The 22970-nt window shown below is 37.1% G+C and overlaps 1 protein-coding gene across 4 annotated transcripts in view; it reads left to right on the top strand.

Moving 5' to 3' along the window:
• Nucleotides 1–3327: 3327 nt before the first annotated feature.
• LOC113049140 (PDZ domain-containing protein 2-like) overlaps nucleotides 3328–22970 on the top strand; it is a 68285-nt gene continuing 48642 nt past the window's right edge. The window contains exons 1-2 of one of the 4 annotated variants that reach the window (XM_026211202.1): nucleotides 3328–3557; nucleotides 12474–13370. In XM_026211202.1, the coding sequence (XP_026066987.1) occupies nucleotides 12865–13370 (506 nt within the window). In that variant the 5' untranslated portion in view covers nucleotides 3328–3557; nucleotides 12474–12864. Of the gene's footprint in view, nucleotides 3558–11151; nucleotides 11386–12473; nucleotides 13371–21502; nucleotides 22248–22970 lie in introns of those variants that run through there. The other 3 variants (XM_026211203.1, XM_026211204.1, XM_026211205.1) reach the window with 3 other exon arrangements.

The following is a 22970-nucleotide window of genomic DNA, read 5'->3' as shown; positions in this document are numbered from 1 at the left end:
ACAATTTACATTGCCTTCCTATTGGAAGTCTCACGTGACCCTTCAGAAATCACTCTAATATGCTGATTTGGTGCAACATGCATTGATTAATAAGCATTAAGCTTTAAAAAATAAAATACAAAGCAACTGCAGCCCATCTTCATCCATGTTGCATTTCCGAAGCACAGAGGTATATACTTCCTAAACTAAGCATTTGAAGTCATTCAAACAACCGCTAATGAGCATTTCAGCTATGTAAATGAATGTATGTGGGCTTCTAAATCGCTAACTATCCATTTGTATGTATACATCATTGCTATAATTCTAGATGGAAAACCCCCAGATCCGAAACACTCATTGAGAATAGGTTTGTGTTTATCCTGTTGAGAGTAAACACAGTTTTATTCCACATAAGTTGGTGAACAGAGTTTCTCTTATGTCAGGGTTCTTGTATTCACACGCTCTTTCCTTTTTGGTCATTTTACATTCAGTCTTCTCCCAAAGCAGTGGATGCTTGTTTACCACCAACATAAAGTGTTGAGTGTCCGGTCTATTCTCGTGTCTGGCCTGGTGTGCTGTCTGGTTTCTGCAGACGTTTGGCCATCTGGGCAGCTGTGGTGGAAGGTTTTATTATGTCTGCTTGCGCAATAGCCTCACTGCACTAATATTTCAGCTTGGCTCATCTCTTAACACTGAAAGAAAATGCTCAGCCAAGGGGTCAGAAGCGAGCATAACACCTTCATCCTTCGATATGGTTGAAACATGTTGCTCTGGCATTGTCAATGATGACTCATAGTTATGTAAAATTCTGTCTTTTCCTTAAAGGGAAAGTGTTTGACATGCATATTCCCGTCGGGAAATGTTGAGGCTTGGAAGCTTGTGATTACGTTGACTTATCCAACGTCTTTGCTGATTTAAAACACAGTCCACCCTGCTAGCTGACAGAATTCTGCTATACTTGGTGTCTCAGAAAATTAACTCGTAAGTTCATGAAAGTGTGGTCGATATGATTTATAGATTAGCAAGAACTGCTTATTATCAAGCGAGCTGCAAATGTGATGCTGGCTCCTGTTTGCATCACAGATAAGAATCTAGGCAGTGTTATGAAATATGTGCTGTGAAGATTCGATACACAGTAAACCCTTATTCGCTGTAGCCTACCAACACTGGAAATATTTATGATTTGTTTATCTGTTTTGGCAAAGCTCTTATGCAGACCTAACAGTTATGTGTTAAACTCCTTGACTGCAAAAATAAATATCAGTCTTAGTTTCATAACTACCAACAGATCAGAATATACTTTTTGTAGTCCCCTTTATATAAATTTGATTTTAAAAAGCATGAACATAAATAAAAAGATTTATGTTAATGATTTAGATTTTTTTTTCAATATCAAGTGACAACATTAGATACTAAATGGCATGCCACTACTAAGACACACATTTTTTATTTTTATTAAGTATTTACAGTCATTAATGCCATAAATAAATTAAATAATTCCTTCATTTTACCACTGAAATTCAATAGTGATGATTTAAAAAAATAAACCTATGTATATAACCTCTGAAATGTAATGGTGATGATTACTTTGTGAAAAAAAAAATACAAATCTAAAAGTGCAATAGTACACACGCACAAACACACATAAAAGTATGATGGAATGGTTTAAATAAGCTTATAATTCAGGAATGGTTCAGTCTGTGCTGAGACATTCATCCAATTGAACATTTTTGGTATGACCTGAACACTGCTGCAAGCCAACACTTTCTAATTTGGCAGAGATTGGAGGGAATTTTTTGAAGAACTGAAATGTGGAAATTTCGTGAGACATAACTGAGAGTACTGTAGTTGCAACTTGAGGAGTAGGTCTACAGCATGAACTCATGGGGGTGATTGCTTTGTGTTAAATTAATTATTTCAATACAATCTGGAAGTAAAACAAAATGTAGACATAAAATCTAGGGGAGAGTACTCTCTCAAGGTGTGATGTCATTTTTCTTTTGCATTAATGTCTATTCCATTTCTGTAATTCCTTTTACTACATCTTTCCAAAAAGTGTCTGCTCGACTTGGCATGACCTGTGGTCAATCTGTGGGTGTCCAGCAGTCTGAAAGTGCAACATTGTCTTCATAGTTAATTTCACTTCCCTTGAAATAATAAATGACCTAAAGGCACATAAGCGCCTCCCAAATCAAAACCACCTGGGCCCAAGAATGCCTGTGTACCCCATTGTTTCTATGGATTCCTGCAGTTGAAGAGTACAGTATTTCATCTGCAGAACAGCCTTCTGAATATTAAATGTAAAAAAAATCCAAGGTTTGTAAAACAATGATTTTATAATTCTCCACCTCCAATCAGTGGTACTACAAAAAAGTGAATAATGAATGAATAATAATGAATATTATATGCTGATATAAGACATAACTGTAATCAAGTAAAATCAAAGCTAACAAATCTACAGCCCCTGTGTTAATCATAACATTTCTAATCAGGATTTCAATCATAAATAGAGATGTTCGCATGCAATTGTGTTTGAGAGCAAACAAAAATATCGCAGCAGTTTTTTGTTCTGAGACATTTTTCACGTTCCTGTTTGATACAAACATTTGTGAAATTTCCTGCCAGCCCTGAAAAAGAATTCCCTTCATACATTTTCTGCGATGAACATACAGTTCCTCACAAAAGAGTTGCTGCTTTTAACAAGGTATTTTGTTTATTTAAGCTTCGAGGCATTGATTCTGTTTGTGAGGACACTGAATGAGACTAAAGACAGGACAAGTCTGGTCCGAAAAGGAGTTGGGAGTCTTAAATCTTGGTTTTTATGATCTGATTTGCCATGCCCGGACAAATCTCATCTGGGGATTTCCAGAGGTTATGATTCAGAGTTTTAGTAATTGTAGATTATATTGACAGAAATATACTTATATTTAAGTTTGTTCACTTATATAAGTAGGACTACTTGAATTGAATGAATTGGAGCAATTCATTTTAACAAATAAATCTCCGTAACTAATTAACTGCTGTTATGATAAAACCAAAATATAACAGATTAATATACATTTTGTAAAATAACTTTTTAAAAGTGATTACCTCTTAACATTTCACAGTGGGCTCTCAGTTTGAATATGAAATTGTAATTCCACTTGAAGTCGTTTTTAAACCTTTAAACTGCCTAATATGGCTCTAAAAGATCAATTTACCTCGAGGCATTTAACAACTGCTCTGTGTTTATAGACAGATCCAGCAGCAGCTAATTGAACAGCAGCAGCAGCAGCGGTGATGCTCCGCCCACTCCCTGCGTCATTCCCCACTGCGAATCGCGTGCATGTGTTAAAACTGAGCCTTTACTGTTACTGCTGCATCCTTTGTGAAAGAGTTGTCAAAGTTGACCAAAAGGGAGGCGGTTTTTTCACAATAACACTCAGACGAAAAAAGTTCAGCTGTTCGGTGTGCATGTGGAAGGCTCCTCTTTCCCAGATCACTCGACTTGTGAATCGGATTTCATTGATTTGGATTAAAATTTCTTCTAGTAATGGGAATGCAGTCTGCCAACACGGTTTAATGCAGTTGTACGGAGGGTAAGTTTTAGTTTATATACTTTATAGCTTCACTGAGTCTCCCTTGACTAAATTCATTTCGCATTTTTGCCTTCTGGCTGTCTGTGCCGAGACATTCATGGACAAATGTTGTCTAACGGACATCTACAGTATGCTGCGTTATACATAATGGGTTATTACTACTAAACAACAGTGTTACTGTATCTGTCATTATAACGGAAAAAAATCACTGCTTTTCCTCTGTTAAGTTAAGTTATTAACCTTACATTTGTGAAACTACCTACTTTTAATAATGAGTAAGTTAGCATTCTTAGGTTTCAGCACTGGTTAGTTAGTAATTTGGGTACTGATTTTTAGCTAATTTGTGCACTCGGTGGTCATTTATTTATTTATGTATTAAATAAATAAGACGAACAGCTTGAGAAATTGGTAAAAAATTATTTTCATTGTGTACATTTACATTATTCATAAGATTAGAGAAAAAAAAAGTTCTCTATGGAATGGTTTACCCCATGGGTACTGCCATGTTGACATCAAATATCATTCGATTGACTACTATTACTAGTGCTATCGTAATTATACATGTTATTTAACAATAAAGCATATGAAAGAGTGCCATTGAAGAGATTAGCCTTATAATTTTCCCTGAATCCAAAACCTGCAGCCTTGGCATACTGTAAGTTGATTTATATATATATAATAAATTAATGCACAATTTTGCTAGCTACTTGTGGACATAGTGATATGCCTGTCTGTGTTGTGTACACATAGTTCTCATCCATTCACCTGAAGTGTGAGTATGCATTACCTGTGTTTTAATGCATCTCTTTACATCCGTGTATGTGCATTAGGCTACTGTTTGGCTGACAGTTATGTGCTCCATCTGATGCGTTCACTTATGGAGGTCTCCTCCCTTTGTTTGTGTCTGTTTCTGCTGAGGTGGGAGAATTTCACTCTGTTGTCAGTCATGGCAGTCAGCGTTTAGACCTCACATTACCATTGTACCATTGTTCGTATACCTCTGGGAAAAGCAAAAATATCCAGTGATTTAATGTGATCTAATGACCTGTTTCTTATTGTGTACTTTAAATGCAACATGTATTTCAGAGGTACCATATAAGGTAAGAAACAAGATGTAAGCTGATCATGATGGTCAAACTTCTGGACAAGATCCATCTTGACTCTTTTTTTGTGTAATATTCTCAAATTCTAAGTTATGTTCATTTAAAAAAAAAAAAAAAAAAAAGGCTATATATATATTCCAAGCCAGAAGCCTTAACTAGTAGTGCCAGTCTGCATTATGACATTGTACATTTGGAGGCATTTATTCATCATCCATCTTAAAGGTTATCGGCCTGTCATGTGATCCTTTTTTATTTGCATAGTTTCAAATTCATATGACAATAATTATTTTGTGCCCTGTAAACTCCACAGTGCATTAGAATGCTACTGACCTGCTTGGTTTCTCCATAGTCACTTCATGGTAGGTAGCTATAGATCATGAAAATACCAATTCTTTTTCTTCTTAATGCTTCATACATTAAATATCTTTTCACGCATGATCCATGAGCAGCATCCTAGTGCACTGAAGCAGAGTGGTCATCCTGGAAAAAGTGAACAGCAGTGTGTATGGTCTAAAAAAAGACCGTAATTGTGCATCTCAGAGAGAATGGGGAGACTGGAAGCAGGGGAGTGTCAGTGGGTTGTGGTACAGTTGTTGTTTTTGGGTTAAGCTGCACAGCATCTGGCACACCGCCCAACAGCAATGCATGGCACATCCAGTGGGGAGACCACAGGACTGAACCAACCCGCCCCCTCTAGATCAAATTCTCTTCTGGAGGATTACATCTGTGCATCTCATACTGCACCATTAAACAAAGAGTAAGGAAAGACAGCCCACCTCATAGAGAAGATTACAGCTTCTGGATGTGATGTAGAGCATCCAAATATTTGTCTTTGTATGGTTGACATTAGGTGGTTTACATAAATTTTGCCTGTGCGGTTATCTGTTAAACGAATGATGGCCAAAGTTCAGAGATGAATGGGGACACATTTGAATGGATCTCTGCTTGTATTAAATACATATATATATTTTTTTACATCTTATAGAAATAGATGCGACTAAAGCAGACTATTAGCATTTCCTACACTCAAAGAAGTGTTGGCATCGCTGAAGTAATTTTTTTGCTCTGCATTTTGCTGTGCTCTGCATTTAACCCATCAGCAGTGAACACACACCTGGAGCAGTGGGCAGCCATTTATGCTGTGGGCACCCGGGGAGCAGTTGGGGGTTCAGTGCTTTGCTCAAGGGCACCTCAGTCGTGGTATTGCCGGCCCGAGACTCGAACTCAAAAGTCAAACTCTCTAACCACTAGGCCACGACTTCCCCCTGTGATGGCAAAATCCCATTACACATAAAATCCCATTACACGACTTCCCCCAAATGCTGTGATGTGTTGTGGTTAACTTATTTACACTGTAAATTCTTGGCATTTCAGCAATCCTGTTGTGTTTTCCATGAGTTTTTTTAGGATCAGAACTTCAGCGATGCCAGATCACTACCGATCCAAACAAGTTTGCAGAAAGGTCTGAAAGTGATTGTGATTCAGTTTGATTCATTTGGACAGTTCACTCATGCACTGAATCATTTGTAGTGGTTTACCTACAATCCATTTAACAACATAATTCGCATCTACTTGTATCGTTTAGTATTACATTAGAGTTTCAAAATATGGGGACACATTGTTTAATTGGGCTGCCTGTACCCCAGTTTGAAAGGCTAGAAACACAGCTGGTTTCCAGTGTTACCTTAGGTTAAAATGGCAAGTAAATGAATTGCCTTTTCTTTTTTTTTGGATGTTTGAATGTTTTATCCGAAGTGAAAAACCTAAACTTAACACAACCAATATCCAGCAATATATGTTTTTTTGTTTTTGTTTTTAGAACTGATCAAAGACTAAAACAACATAACCAGATGCATTACCAATAAAGGGCCCAAAAATAATCAGATTTAGAGCTTCCATTGAAAATCCTTCCATTCATTACTGCCCTATTTCAGTCCGTATTGGCATCATTGTAAATCACATTGAAAACAGCCATTCATTTGTGGTTGGCCATCACTATATTGGTCTTTATGGCAAGTATGGGTACTTGATGAATTGTACCCTGTCTAGGGTTTCATTTACATATTAGAGCCCCCTGTAAGTGCATTTCATTGTCTTCAATGAGAACGGAGAGTGCATGAATGAATCTGAATGAGGGGGTCTCACTCCTACAGTGGCTCACCTCTGACATCTGCGTAAATTGCACTGCCACTGTGCCCACCCCCCATGGCCTTCTCTCACATTCGGCTGGGAAGTGCCCCCTCCCGTTTTAGTTCTTTCACTTCTTTCACACCGTAAGTGTTTCACAACATTTGAATACTTTAAGTGGCAAGTTTGTTTGTATTGATCCTTAAAGTCAATCCTTTAAGTGCCAAAATCTGTTTAACTTTGTTGAATTTCTTTTTAAAGAATCCTTCCTTAGAGGTGACCTCACTAAAACCTGACAACCATATGCTCAGCTAGACTACAAATATGGCCCTGCTTTGCAGTTTTGGCTTTTTTTAAGCAACAAAAAATATTATGTTGGCAAGCAGGTAAAAGTATGTTCTGTATGTTTAGGTAAAAAAGCAGTTTTCAAAGCATTTGAGTAGGATATTATGATCTTGAAGTCAAAATCTTTCCTTGAATGGCTCAGATTTTCTGTAGGTTACTGTAAACGTACCCTTCTGAACAACTGGCAAAGGCACATTTTGAAAACACCTGTCAAGTCTTTCTGGAAAAATCCAAAGATGTTTGTGTTAGTTGAGACTGAATTGCTATTTTGGGCTGTAAACCACAAAGTGCTTGTTGACTCGTGAGACGTGAAGAACGTTTCTTACACTGTTTTGTAGCTGAGAGCCAGACAGGCGTTCTCCATGTGTTCGCTGACAGGTCTGAAAGAGCTGGCAGGTGTGTGGAAGGTTCCAGACTGTATGACTCCAGATACTGCTACCTTATGTTAAAATATGAGTACAACCAATGAACACAGACAGTAGCACAGCATGGTGCCTGATGCATAACATTATTCTGATGCAGCTGTATTCTATTTGTTTTTTATTAGTCATTAAAAAGGCAAATAGTGGGCTACCAGTTAGAATGGGTTAGTGTTTATTTTTATAAACCCTTACCGTTTTAATATATAGTCCTGTTTGGTTTGAAAATGAAAAAGGAATTTAATCCAAAAACAATTGAAAGTCATTCTTGATATTTAAAGCAATCATTATAACATGCTTCATAGAGAATGAATAGGTCTTTTACTGAATTTTTAACTAAACGTTAGTTGTTGTTGTTATTATTTTTATTAATCTATTTTCTATTTTAGTATATTTTTAAAATGTAATTTATTCCTAAGATGTCAATGTTGAAGTTTCAGCAGCTTTTACTTCAGTGTCACATGATACTTCAGCAACCATTCTAATATGCTGATTTGGTGCTATAATAAGAAATATTTTTATCATCATCAATTTAGTAATAATTTGTGCTGCTGAATATTGTAAATGAAACCATAATACTTCTGTTTAAAAAAATTAACACATTTTAGTATGTGAAATTAAATGTGACCCTGGACCACAAAAAGTCGCACAGGTATATTTGCAGCAATAGCCAACAATACATTATATTTGGTCAAAATTATCGATTTTTCTTTTATGCCAAAAATCATTAGGATATTAATTAAAGGTCATGTTCTCTGAAGATATTTTGTAAATTTTCTACCATAAATATATAAAAACGTAATTCTTGATTAGTAATATGCATAGCTAAGGACTGCATTTGGACAACTTTAAAGCTGATTTTCTCATTTAAAAAAAAAAAAAAAAAATGTATGTAGCCTCAGATTCCAGATTTTCAAGTTGTATCTCAGCCAAATATTGTCCGATCCTAACAAACCATACATCAATGGAAAGCTTATTTATTCAGGATTCAGTATTTTGTGGATTTTGGTTTTGTGGACTTTGTGGAGGTCGACTGATACTGATAGCTAGGTTGGACCACAATTGTCAATATACAGATTAATCAGCCAATTGTCTTTAAAATAGATATTAGCATCCATTTCTTTTCTCAGTCAAACAGTATACAAACAGTATGATTGTATCCACAAGGCTTTAGAATGAGTTAATATGGCGGTTCAGTAATCTGTAGCCATATGGCCTGGAGGAAGGAGGGAGGTGTTTGATACTTGGGAAATGGAATATAAAGGTTGGTAAACAAATACTTCCAATGCTCATCAGACAGTTACATTGGCCATTACGTATGCCGGGACAATAGTTGGCGCTGTCACCTTGTAAGTAAACAGTATCAGTAGGGAAGTGACGATTATATGTTGTACTGTATATTATGCATCTCCGCTGTTAATAGTAATATTGGTGAAGTAAATCCACACTTTGCTAAAGAAGCATTAGCAAACTCTTGAGAAGCAACAACATTACCCTGTACTCCAACATTGTTGTGTGTGTTTGTTAGCGCTTGCCTTTAAAATCGACACATATTGCTAATGTATACATACCTAACACGTACTACAAAAAAATTAAAATAAAAAAACATGTACATGCATTATGTCACTGTTTTCAAAGATCCCTATATTGGGTGTTTACACGGAAATGACAACAGTGGCGTTTTATCGACCCCGTTTTTTAAAATATGCATTTTCAGTCCCCAAAAATGCCGTTGTCGTGTAAACGAAGATGCAAAATTCATAAAAAGTTTCCAGTTTTTGGCTGAAAACATTGCCGTATAAATGGCCCTTGAGTAGATTGCCCTAATTGATATCCATCTGCATTCACATTATTAACAAGCAGTAGTAGACAGATTTCTTCTAGAATCAAACTGCTTTCCTTTCAATGTGCTACATTTTCTCAAATAAGGATTTATAAAACGAGTGGTTACTGAATCAGTTTCTTATAGGCACTTTAAAGCTCAAATTTGTTGCTCTATTAACCAGTCTTTGTTGGCAATCTGACAGTAGCCTGTGTGAACTAGGGTACAATAATACAGCCACAATGTATCCTGTACTTCTAGTGCCTCATTAACTAAAAAAAAACATACTTTTTAGCATTCAAAAAGTTCAGTCCCATGAATAGATGTTGTTGAGCAAGATCTATTTATTTTGGCAACTCGAATATTTTTGTCAATAGTGATACCCATTACTTAAGTTATAAAGAATCACATTTGTCAGATCAAAGAAGAGATGAAGTCCACCACATAATCGATGGCTGTAGATTATTAAGCACTGTCGTGGGCCTGAGGGCAGAACCTCATGCTGGAGTGAACCCGTTTACGGCTGCTCTCAGCAAGACCTCTGTGATTAGTGGCAGTACGGCGCTTCTTTAGAAAACTCAAGTTAATTCATGTTTCCACAGTTGGCATCCGACTTTATTATTTGTCAGTCAGTGTTCTCCGACCGCAGCATTCATTTCTTGAGATATTCCTATTTTTTTTTCAGGAATCACTTCATGGCGTGAGCTCATTTGATTTGTATGTCAAGTGTGCGTATGCGAATTAAGTAAAGGAAAGTTCCAGGATGAACACATCCATGTCCATGATAAACACTTCTATTAAATGACGAGAGAGCTCAGTAATGTGATCCTAATGGATAAAACAAAGAGGAGTTGAAAGAACGCCCTCACAGAGTGACAAATTCTGTTGGACTCTGGAGTTGGAACGCTTCTCTTTGAAATATTCTCTCATTTCTTTTTTTTTATTATGAATGTATTTACAGAGCTCTGAACTCATTGTTTGGCTAAGCTGGAGAAGTGTTTTGTTCTAGTATAAACATAACAAAATTACTGTTTTAATTAATCTAAGGGACCCAAGCACATATTTTAATGGTCATTATTAGCCATATAAGACATCTTTAATCTTTTTTTATTGTTCTTTTTAAAACCTATGCCTGACAGGTCTGATTTTGATGATGGTAAATCTGGTTTGTTTTAATATGAAAGGATGTTTTATTCTAGCAATATGGAACTTTTACTGTGATAATAATCCAGTGTTGATCGCATTTTTTCGATTTAACTAGTGCCACATGGGTTTCCCGTCACACTATCAAATGGAGTGCTTTTATTATTGTGTCTCTGCTGTGGATAAAGCCAAGTACGCCTGTAAGTGTGCCTATGTAATAAATATCAAAGAAACATGGTCCTCTATAGCTTTAATCCCTCTCTATGGGTCTTTAATATGGGTCAATTCAATGGAGAACACAACAGCTTCCTTTCTTTATCATGAGGCTGTTCATGGCTCTTCTCAGTCTCAATGGCTTTAGAATGTTTGCAGACACTTTCCTGCCACTGGACTGGAGGAAGTAGCTCCTGATGATTAACATTCATTTTAAAGACCCATTTCCCCCCAAACATGACATTTCTCAAAATTTGGGTTCATCGAGGATGCAAATTGGCACCAAAATTAGCATATTAACAAACAGCATATTTAATGTGTGCAAGTGTTTTATATTATCTGCATTTGCTTTGTTAAAGAAGTTGTTCTTAAGTGAGGAAGGAAAACATCAATAATCATGAATGACACGATGGCAGAAATATAAACACTTGAACTGGCCATTCAGCGACTCAATCAAAGAGAACATGGGAGGTCATTGTGTTTGTAAGTGGCACAAGGGAGGGGTGAGACTAATCCTATTACATGTGGGTCTTTTCAGAGGGTAAGTCTGGGGTCTGCAGACCTTCTGTGTCACTGTGACAGCACACCACGGGGAGGGGGCATAGCCTATATGTGCTTAAATGGAGTAAGGAATAAATCGCAGAAAATGTGAAAAGGTAGGAGAAATATGTTGATATATTGTGATATTTATCATTTTCATTTTGATGTAATCTAGTAAACTGTTGTAGTGTATGTAAGGACATCTCTTAACAGACAAATAAGTGTGCCACATTCCTGTGGAAGGCAAAGCTTCACTGTAAGCATGTTTTCATATGCAATATTGTCATTTTGCTTTCGTTACTCATATTTTCACTGACATGATTGCATATTGCATGTCTGGTTGTTGATAGAAATGTTTTAGAATTGCCACTTATAAATGACATGTGACTTATTGAGGTTAAACCCTTGAAAGGGGTGGGTGGCTTCTGTCTTCTGGTATTGGCTGTCATTTTACTCTTCTGCTCTGATCCATATGACTTCAGCTGACAGATGGTTAAATTGTTTAAATAGTTGCGCTAAGTGATCTTCTCACAGTTTAATAATTTTTCCCCTCATAATGGACATTCATGTAAAGTTGATATATTGTTACACATAAATGCTCCATTATCTCGCTGAAAGATTTTGCTCACATATGGAAGCCCTAGTAGATTGTGCGACGCTCATAGAAGCCAAAATCGTGTTATTTTGAGCAAAACCCCAGAGTAGCAATTTGCTTGTGGTCTTTGTCTACAGCATGTACTTAAATAAGCCAGAAATATGGTCTGCAAGTCCAATAGTTTGAGCTACACCATCACAACATCTTGCTGGCAGCTTCAATGTTTATTGTCAGGTTGCATTCCACGAGGTTAAGGTGAATAAGAACTGAAAGCAAGTTTGCTTTTCCTTCCTATCTACTCGCCGTGCATTGAATAATCTCAACCGCGGTGATTCTGCCCCTACTGAATGTCTGTGTAAACAGCCAAATGACACATCTGTAAAAGGCCCATAAGGCTATTATTGGAACCATTTCCAGTTCATGAATTCTGTCAGTCAAATAAAATGGCTGGTATATATAGGAAGCTTTCTTTGTTGCCATACTTAACGCCAATTTCTGTCCGTACTGTGGCTGAGTAGCAAATGATCCATGACTGCAGTGCTTTAACATGAGTTCATGCCTGCTGACTTGCTTTGTAATGGCATTTCTATTTATTTTCTTTTTGATTAGGTGGACGTCTGTGGCGCCTGTGAGTCAGGATAGATCTCGACTCCCAGCTATCCACTATTTTCCACTTTAATGGTATTGGAAATCAGATTTGGCACACACCAAGACAACCGCTAATGGCACACGTTCTCTTGTTACCCTTCAAAGCATAAACGTGCCCTACTTCCTCAATCTCTGCGCTTTCCTTTTGTTTCTGCGGATGACATCATGGAGCTCTGTGGTCTAAGTGTATTATCGATGGACGGCAGCGCTCTGGATCTGAAGTCTGTGAGGTCACCGTGTCATTTCGAGTGGAATGTGAAGCCATTTTAATGCGTCTGATTACAGCCACCACTGGAGAGCCTTGACTCAACATGCAGGGGCGGCCCAGGCAGGCCCAGCAGCAACAGCTAGGATGCCGATCACCCAAGAAAATGCCCTGAGCCATCTACCTCTGCTGGAGAACTGGCTTTGGGCACGAGAAAAGGACAGAGATGAGGCCAGTGAGCCTCAGATGAGCACAGGCTGTGTTTGCAAGGCTGCCATCCGCAAGCTTGTGGAATACATCCAGCTAAATTTTGCTGAATTGGAAAGTCCCCTGTACGCTAGCAGACAATTCAGAGAGGAAATCGATGTTGAGGTGAGAGCAGTCTACCTGAACAAGTCTGAGGAAGATGGACCAGAGTTTGGGCTCAGCTTTGGAAACATTCCCATTTTTGGAGACCCCGAGGGGAAGAAGAAAGGGGTCAGGAGGAGGCGCAGGAAGAGCGATAAAGGCCCTGTCTTGGACGTCGGGTGCATTTGGGTGACTGAAGTGAAAAAGAACAGCCCAGCGGCCCGTTGTGGAGAAATCAAACTGCGGGATGAGCTTCTGTCACTAAACGGACAGTTGATGGTTGGGGTCGATGTCACCGGAGCCAGGTAAGATGTCTGGATTTGTTTACAGTCCCGTATAAAGACGTGAGCTACATGTCATATTCGGGCTTTTAAAAGATAATTCACCCAAAAATTATAAATCTGTAATTACTTATGCTCCTGTTGTTCCAAACCCATAATACCTATGTTCATCTTCAGAACACAGATTAAGATATTTTTTGATGAAATCCGAGAGCTTTCTGACCTTCCATAAACAGCAACGCAACTGACACATTCAAGACCCAGAAAGGTGGTAAGGACATTGTTAAAATGGTCCATGTGACAGCAGTGGATCACAACAGGAATACTTTTTGTGTGCAAAGAATAAAAAAAAAATAATGACTTTATTCAACAATTCTTCTCTTCTATTTTCTTTGTGCACAAAAAGTTTTCTCGTAGGTTCATAACATTAAGTTTGAACCATTGATGTCAGATGGACTATTTTAACAATGTCCTTACTACCTTTCTGGGTCTTTAATGTGCTAGTTGCATCGCTGTCTATGCAGATTCAGAAAGCTCTCATATTTCATCAAAAATATCTTAATTTTGAAGATGAATGAATGAATGATTTTGGGTGAACTATACCTTTAACAATTGGTTTGGTTCATTAAATAAGTACGCATATGGCTTTTTCTGAATTTCTGATTTACAAGACATACTGATTTATTCAGATTTTCCTGTCATTGAATCTCTCAGTTTTATATGGCAAAAACTGTGCAGTCACTGTGAACTGAAAGCATCCCTTATTCATCATGTGATGTGAGTGTGCTGGGACATATTATATGAGAACTCCAGGTTATTTGCAACTTAACATCTATTGACATTACATGTGGCATATCTACAGTTCTGTATATGTAGAAATTCTCTCAGTTTGTAAAAACGGATGGGAAATGAGCCTGCTAAGCTTCCATTGTAAAAGTATTTCTGAAAATGTTTCTACAAAGTGCATAAATGTTGGTGGTAACTGAACTTAACCACAGACGAGAGCCTGTTTGAGTCTGAACTTGTGTGAAAGACATGGTGACGGTGACAGCATTGTACATTGCCATATCAAGATCACATCTCTCGAGGATGTCAAGGTCTTACAGTAGTTTTCAAAAAGTTGACATCAAGTTTCAGAAAATCTGACTTCAAGCCATACTTCAATAAAATATTGTAGGTCAAAGGGATTCAGCTGACAAAAAAATAAATAAATAAAAATTGTTTAGGCAATGTCAGTGTAATGTGTAATGATGTCACTGTTCTGCAAACAAACGAAGAAATGTCAGACAGACATTTTTTTATTCTGGGAAGTTTAAACAAGTGAGTAAAATTAGTAAACATCTACATTTTACAAGGTTAATCAGTGGGATAAATGTATAGTATATAAAACTTTTTTTGGAACAGCTCCTCATCTGACTTAGGTGGCAGTTTCTTGTTTAAGTATCCGGGAGATTCACAGCTGGTCAGCAAGAACAGAGTCTCCTGTGTGTTAGTGTTCTCCGTGTCCATGTACAGCATGTCAGCATGTGTCCTGCAGTTGACTGTTTTCTGCCTCAGAGCATGCTATTTGGATTTTGGCCAGCGGGTCTTTCCTTGTTTGTTTCCTTATGTTGACATCTCTGACAGACGGCTGCATACGGTTTGTCAGTGGTGTGGACCGTCTCGTGTCTGTCCGTGTTTGGCCTCCATCTGGACCAGCTGACACGCTCAGATTTCCCTGAGTCCTCCAAATGTCTGCGTATAACCAAAACAAAGGATGGACCTGCTTTCTGAAGTTCACCATGCTGCAGTGCCGGGCCTTTTTTTGCCTTTTCCTTTCTTGGCAAACAGAACCTTGGAAAAATGTGTGACATTACCAGTACTTCTCTCTCCCGTGTCGCCAGCAAGTTTAAAAAATATGTTGGACTTTTTTTCTTTGGACCATTTTTCTTCATTTTAAAATACTCACTGGCTCCCTAAAAAGAACATTTTTAGCTGCTGTTGTTATTTCCAGACTTCTAATTCAGTTTGCAAGCCTTTTTGATTCAGAATGAGAGTATAATAACATTACAGATAAATTATATTTTCTGTACAACCCTGATTGAATCTTGTACAGCTTTGATAATCCGGAAAATCAGTCACTGGCACCATTGACCAGACAGATAGAAATGTGCTCCCAAACAACTGGACGGTGGAATCCAGATTTTTTTTAAAAGGGATATTTCACCCAAAAATGAGATTTAGGCATCATTTACTCACCCTGATGTTGTTTCAAACCTTTATGACTTTCTGTCTTCTGTGGAACATAAAAGGAGATATTTTGATGAATGTTGGGAACCAAACTGTTTTGGTGAAACTTAACTTCGAATGAAAACAACAAACACTAAGACTGTTTTTCTTAATATCTTCTTTTGCATTCACAGAAGAAAGAAAGTCATATAGCTTTGGAGCAATGTATGGTTAGTAAATGATGAAAGAATTTTACATTTTGGGTGAACTGTCCCTTTAAAGCTCTGTGACCAAATTTTAGGGATTTAAAGGAAACTGAAACCAAAACAACGGGCATAAATATTTTAACTGGTTAAACTAATATAGCACACTTATTTTTCCATATCCAAAAAATCACCGTGTGATTAGTATATTCTTCCGATTTCTAGAGTAGAAGTCACATATCCTATACAATCCTATATATAACTAAGATGAAGACTGCTTCCTTTGAATGTTCTGTGAATGTTGTGGTCTGTAAGAGTTGAATCCATCGCTGTAACTTGAGCTCTATAATTAGGAGTTGTATTGTGTGACAGATAAATGATAGGAAGTTTTGCAGGGTTCACACAGAATCTGCTTTGGGACAACTGATTCCCGTACGGATGGACGGCAGGATACTGACGGGGAGGAGGTTCCTGGGAGTGGCACGTGGTTTTGACTAAGAACTGAAGTTGTCTTCACAGACATATCATTTTCTCAAGCTAAAGAAAAGCTGTTGATGTCAAGACGTCTCGGGAAATAACGGCTATATTTCTTCTAGTTATTCTGATATGGGAGCTCAGTCTGTTTCCTGTTAGTATAAGCTGCTTACCCTGTGTAAGACCTGCAAAACAAATGAAGGCCTGTGGTTCTTTATTTGTAGTTTTTGGTTATGCTAATATATCTGTCTGGGATGATTTGAGATCAGGATAACTTAACTGCTAATTACTGAGGAAAAACTGTCAGGAAAGAATAATGTAAGCTGGTCTGCCTCGGTGTGGACAGAATAGCTTACATCTGGGCTAATTGTGTCCTTGCAAACACAGGCTTCAAGTTTAACATTTTGAGCAAATCTCTGAGATAAGTGTGTCTTTGTAAGATTTGTGACAATACTGGTTGGTGAGGTAAGATCTTCGATTCTAGTAATATTCCAGAAGAATTCATTTTTAGACATTAAGGTATAGCTTGCCCGAAAAATACAATTCTGTCATCATTTACTTATTCATGTTGTTCCAAAGCCATAAGCTTTCTTTCTTCAAGGACATGTAAAAGAACATATTTTTTTCTAGTGGAAGTCAGTGGACACTAAATCTGTTGGTTACCAACACTCTTCAAAATATCTTCTATGTTCCACAAAAGAAGGAAATTCATACAGGTTTAAATTATGACAAAATCTTTGGGTGAACTGTACCTTTAAAGCTAAACTAACAAAGATTTTGTCAGTTAAAATAGAGTAAATAAAGAGTCTTTACTGAGATGGTACATTAGAAATGATTATTATTCTAACCCCAACCTCAGTATTCATATATGATATTTTTTACATTTGGGGTTGAATTTAGCAGGAAATGTCAGATTTTTTTTTTTTTTTTTTTTTTAATGCATCCTTGTCTAAGAAAGCATGGATTCTTTCAACAACAACAACAAAAACCATACGGAATGAAAACCTTATTGAATGAGAGTGTGATTCTGATTTGTACCCAGGGCACTAGGCTTTATCAGATTTTTACTGGAGACACCACAGACAATTTTTTTTCTAGAGGTCTAGCCATGCATTAGTGTTTTCCTCTTCTCCTCACACAAACCTTTGGTTAAACATCAGTTTAAGGGAGTTTTATGAGCGTACCTCGGGGTTATGTTTGCTCATTACTGCATTACTCTTGTTTCCTGAATCTGTAAGAGTGCAAACACTGAGAACGGTTTCAGTGGAAGGTCTGCTGTGGAGTGGAGTGGAGAGAAAAGGCTTGGACGCGGTTCAAAAAGCAATGGACCAAAGCTTTCAAACACAAAAAAAGAGACACATGATGGAAACTTTATTTTTCATCAAGTGCTTTTTATGTTAATGATTTCAGTGCAGAATTTCTGGGCCCGAATGCAGCTCACCACAAAAAGCCTTGTTCGGTTTAATGTGTCTTCTTGTAATTTTGGTCCCGCTGTATTTTTTTTTTCTCTTCCTTTAACAGCCTGGCCCCAGCATCTGTCTGTGGGGAGCATGGAAAAAAGCTCAGTGGCACTGCTCCAACCGGCCCATGCAAAGTGTTCCCCACGTGGTCGATGAGAGCGTATCGGAGAAAACAGGGTTAAGAACGATACACTTCCCTTGGATTCGGTGCAACAAGGATAGCTGTTCATCTTGAAAGCTAAAATCCGCTGATCTGTTTTAATATTAGCTGTATAAATTAATTGAACAGATTTTTTCCAGAGATTAAGCGATCCAGAAGCCACAAGAATCTGGGAGTCTATAGAACTGAGGTGTGAAGAAATAAAGGATTGCACAGAATGAACATTTTCCCTCCACAAATGTTTTTACAGACATATACTGTGTCAAAGTGATTAACTGTAGTAGACTCTCCATCTGTCCTATCAAAACCACAACGAAACATTACACATTCGAGTTTAAAAGTCTGCCTAGTCGCTGTCAGTATAAAGATCAAAGCTTTTTAGTCTGTGTTTGCTTTGCATTGATTCTCAGAGTCCTGAACCGGCCGGCCAGCTCTTTGTGGTTGGTTAACTTGCTGCTTGGATGAATGAGAAAAAAGACTGCCATCTTTTCCCTGGCATTAGCTATGTCTGAGTTTGCAGTTTTCTCATAGGCAAAAGAAAGCTTTGGCTCTTTCGTTTTTTAGCAAAGAGATTGGTGCCATGTTCCCACAGCAATGGATATGAGCCTCTCAAATCAGGCACTGTGGTCTGGTTAAGACACACAGTGCAAGAATGTTCCTTGATTGAAAATAGCTTGTAATCATCAGATCAAATGTTTTGTTCACAGTTGTTTCTTAATTATGACCAGAGGAAATCCAAGATTGTGAGCGTGTGAATAAAATATGCATTAGAAGCGTTTAAAATGCCAAGGAAAAGAATTTAGCCAGACAGTTGGATGAGTCCAACAGCATAAAAACTGACAGCTGTGGTTGGCGGATAAATGTATAGTTATATAGCTGGGATCAGAAAGATTTTTACTGTTTTACAAAGACGTTTCTTGTGCTCTTTATGCTTATGCTCATATTTTAGCTGAAATGCTGTTGTTTTAAACTTTTTATTTCTCAAAGAATCAAAGATAAAAGTATTAAAGGTTCCAAAAAAATATTAAGCGGCACAATAGTTTCAACACCGATAATAAATCAGCATATTACAATGATTTCTGAAGAATCATGTGAGTAATGGCTGATGAAAATTCAGCACTGCGAAATAGAATTAAATTATATTTGAAAGTATATTAAAATAGGAAATCAATATTAGATATTTCAAGTATATACAGTTGTGCTCATAAATATACATGTCCCTTGCAGAATATGCATATTTGTTGACCTAATCTTATGAACACAACTGTGTGTGTGTGTGTGTGTGCATATATATATATATATATATGTATATATATATATATATACATATATATATATATATGCTGTGTGCCATATAACACAACTTCAATTACCATTATTGGCTTTCTATCAATTTTTATATAATGATAGCCACCAAAATTACACTAAAATAATTCAATAAACATTAACTAACCAACATAAATTGCAACACAAAAAAACATTACAGATAAAAATACGAAGAAACAAAACTATTTATATAAGATTTAATCATGTGTTATTATCCATGATATTTGGTGATTCATAGTTTTAACCTCCAAAAAACATAAACGTGACAGTATAAAATTACATAGAATGTGATGTTTAGATTTCGGAGTATGATAAGGTAAAGTTTTAACAGCAGCGTTTTTATATTATTATTTTTTTCTGTAGTAAAAAAAAAATACAGCGTACAATTGTTAAACAGATGTTAGGATGAAAGATGATATTACTCAGATATCATATTTATTTGTCTCAAATTCCTAAGTGCACTTGCTTCACTGTAAAAATGAACGTCCATGCATAAACCCTGTGCCATGAGAATAACCCCCCAGATTTCTGTGGTCACAGATGGGCCTGAGGATTAGCTCTGTGCAATCCGGATATTCAGGTAATACTGTCTGGTTTGTGGAACATAGCAGTTTGAAGCCCCACAAATTACATTCCAGCATGTCTGGCTCTGAGATTTTCATTGGGGCTTTTTTTGTGGAAAGTGGTGGTTTGTGATTTGTGGACACACAGACCCATGCACATACACATGACAGTGCCTTTTTATGATTTTAATATCTTAGCTCAGTCTGTGGAATAACACAATTGAAAGTAAGTGAATATATATAAGCAGGTCACACATGTCCTATTTAAGATATTACAACACAAGGTATCAGTTTTTCAAATACAATCATGCTTTAATTTTATTTAAAATATTTTTATTTTATTTTCAAGTTTAACACTCCTGAGGTGTGATTTCTCAGGAAACATATAGCAGGGATTTTATGTCTGGTGAGACAAAGGCTGTGCAATTGTTGCTTTGTCCACTAGAGTGCAGTAGAACAAAACGTTCCCGTTATTCCAGATGAGAATCTTTTTCCTTGCACTAAACTAAATTGTGCTTAAAGTCTGCTGTTATTTACATAAGCATGTAGCTGTACTGTCCTTTAATGCAAGTCTCTGTAGTGCAAAATTGTTTAGTAAAACATATTCAATTGAACCATATTCCAGCCATAGCTTTGTATTTACTTTTACTGTTGTCTATTCAGAAATAAAAATCTGTTTTTTATGTGTAAAATACATTTGAGCACTATGCAGGAAATACGTTTTAACATTTGTATGTGTGTGACTGTAAGAGATAAAAGTTGTCTTTTTCTGCATTTTCTAGATAAATATAGTCAGCAAAAAGACGCGGTGGATTGAATGTTCAAGTCTCTGAATATTGTGGAAGGCTATAGAGTGCTGTGAATGATGCTACTGTCTTCTGGATGTTTCCCCACAAACCCCTCAGAGTTATGTAAAGAATGTGTGCCAGACTGCTGCCCGCGACCGGATGTCTTTCATAATGAAAACAGGCTTCAGGAGGAAACGCCCGCCTAGTGCAGACTCAGGTGCACTCTGTTACAATTTATGCTATTTATTTGTTCATTTGATTTATTCATAACCTGTTGGAGACACCTTTCCCCTCAGCAGTGGATGAAGTGATTTTCCATCTGTTTTGTTGGAATATTATGATCCTGCCAGGAAGGAGGACAGAAAAAATTAGGTTTCTTTTCCAAATCTGTCCGAATCTATGATCAAAACGTTTAAAACTAGTGAGTTGATCATGAGGCTCAAGGCAAATGCTCACCTCCTTCAGAATAACTGACGCTGCTCAAGGTCTGTCAAAACTGTCCCCAAACCAGAAAAAGATGTGGACAGTAACTTCTTTCCACGTTTCAATGTGGATTATCATTTGAAAACTACACAAAACCTACATTCTCTGTTTAATAACTTTCCACATTAGTAAACTATACTATCATTACACAAACCAGGTGAGATGAAATAGAGCACTTGAACAAAAATACAAGAAATATTGTACTGAAAGTAGACAAGTGGTCAAGTGCAAAGACCACAAGTGTGGGTATTTGGACAAGGCCTAAGTTTCCTGTATAATCACCACTACTGACTGAATCTACAGTTAGACTTGTGAGCCGGTTCTCTTTGTGATTCACAAACACTTGTGAATCATTCAAAGGAGTGATGAACTTTTGTGAAAACTAAAGGGAAACTAAACTGAATTTAACGTTATTTTCGTCTCTGGCATGATGATTAACCATGTTATGTTGAACCTTATGCTCCTCAGAATACAATCAACATTAAGTCATACTTGCTGTTCATATTTCTAATATAGTTGTTTTGCAATCAGTGGTCATTTATAGGAATTAATGTATAAATCTTATTATTTGGCAACAGTTGATTGTGTGAATTGCACTTAAGATATTTCTTCCTCAGTTTTTTTTCTACTAAAAAAGTATATAATGGGACCCATACAGAAATGTTAACATTAATCAGGACCGCTCATAGCGCTATCCAAATGCAGGCAGCTGACTAGACTTTGAAACACCGCTGCTGTGGTAGTTAGCTATTCCTTCTTGTGGCAATGTATCCGAGATTGACTGTGAGCGTCTCTCTTCAGTTGGGAGTTTGAAGAAGGGGCGGGGCGATCTGAATAATCTCACAACCGCTGAGGTACAAGGCGCTGGATGGCGTATAATGCATCCCAGACGCGCGTGCAAAGTTTGCGAGCCCCGAACCGAGATGTATTTTCATTTGACAACCTCAGAGCAACGGACACTGTCCGTATCTACAACAGGCTGTCCTGTGGGAAAACAGCAGCCATGGACTTTAATCTAGCGCTGAGTAGATCACATGAAAGGGGCGAGTCGCTGGAGCTGTTAGAAACATTTTCATGAACACACAGTGAGTCGCTCAGGGACTTTATACGGATGATTGCAATGATTATTGAACTCACGGGAGCCCAAACAGCGCGTGCCAGCTGTCTGGAACTGACCTTGCTGCAATAATGATGATGATGATGATGATGATGAAGGGGTGCAAGTGAACCTTTCAGGTACAAAACACGAATTTTCAAGTTAGAATTACTGTATTATGCCTGTATTAGTATATGCCTATTAAGCTACTTAAATGTTAGTTACATGTTTAAGTGAAGATTTGTAAACTACAAGTGTTTTAACGTTTGGAGGAGTAAGAAATACAAATCTTACAGATTATATGTATATATAATATATACAATTATATATAATATCTGTAAGAATATATTCAATGGTACACTTTTTGTTGCATTGGCTAATAGGTATCAGATAATAATGGCTAATGATGTCTAAGTGGTAAATGTCAGTTTCTACAAAATTTAACAGCTTTTCATGCTTCTTATTTTGATTGATTTGTTGCAGAAATGCACGTGTAAATTAAAAAATAAGTATGCTTATCTCTACCTTAACCCATTAAATCTGATTGAATCACTGCCAATAGCATTAATTTATGTACTAAATCATGTGTTGCTCTTTATTGGCAAAAATAATAAAGAATAAATAAATAAACAGTTCTGTTTTGAATTTGGTTTGCTCCTAAAATGGCCCTCTACTACAGTTGTTATGTGTTTAATGTGTTTCCTAATTTCATTTTTTTTTCAACATTCAAACTGGCCGGTATTATCTACATGTCGACTTGTGGTATTATCTGAACTCATAGTGGATGAAATCAAAAGGAGACCATCAGCTACTGCAAATGCTGCTGTGTGAATGGAAGTGTTCTATTTCTGAGGAAGCACTGT

This window comes from Carassius auratus, chromosome 30 (genome assembly GCF_003368295.1).
Source record: "Carassius auratus strain Wakin chromosome 30, ASM336829v1, whole genome shotgun sequence".
Classification (NCBI taxonomy): domain Eukaryota; kingdom Metazoa; phylum Chordata; class Actinopteri; order Cypriniformes; family Cyprinidae; genus Carassius; species Carassius auratus.
Note: the sequence above shows the minus strand (reverse complement) of the source record. Positions and strands in the feature narration are given on the sequence as shown.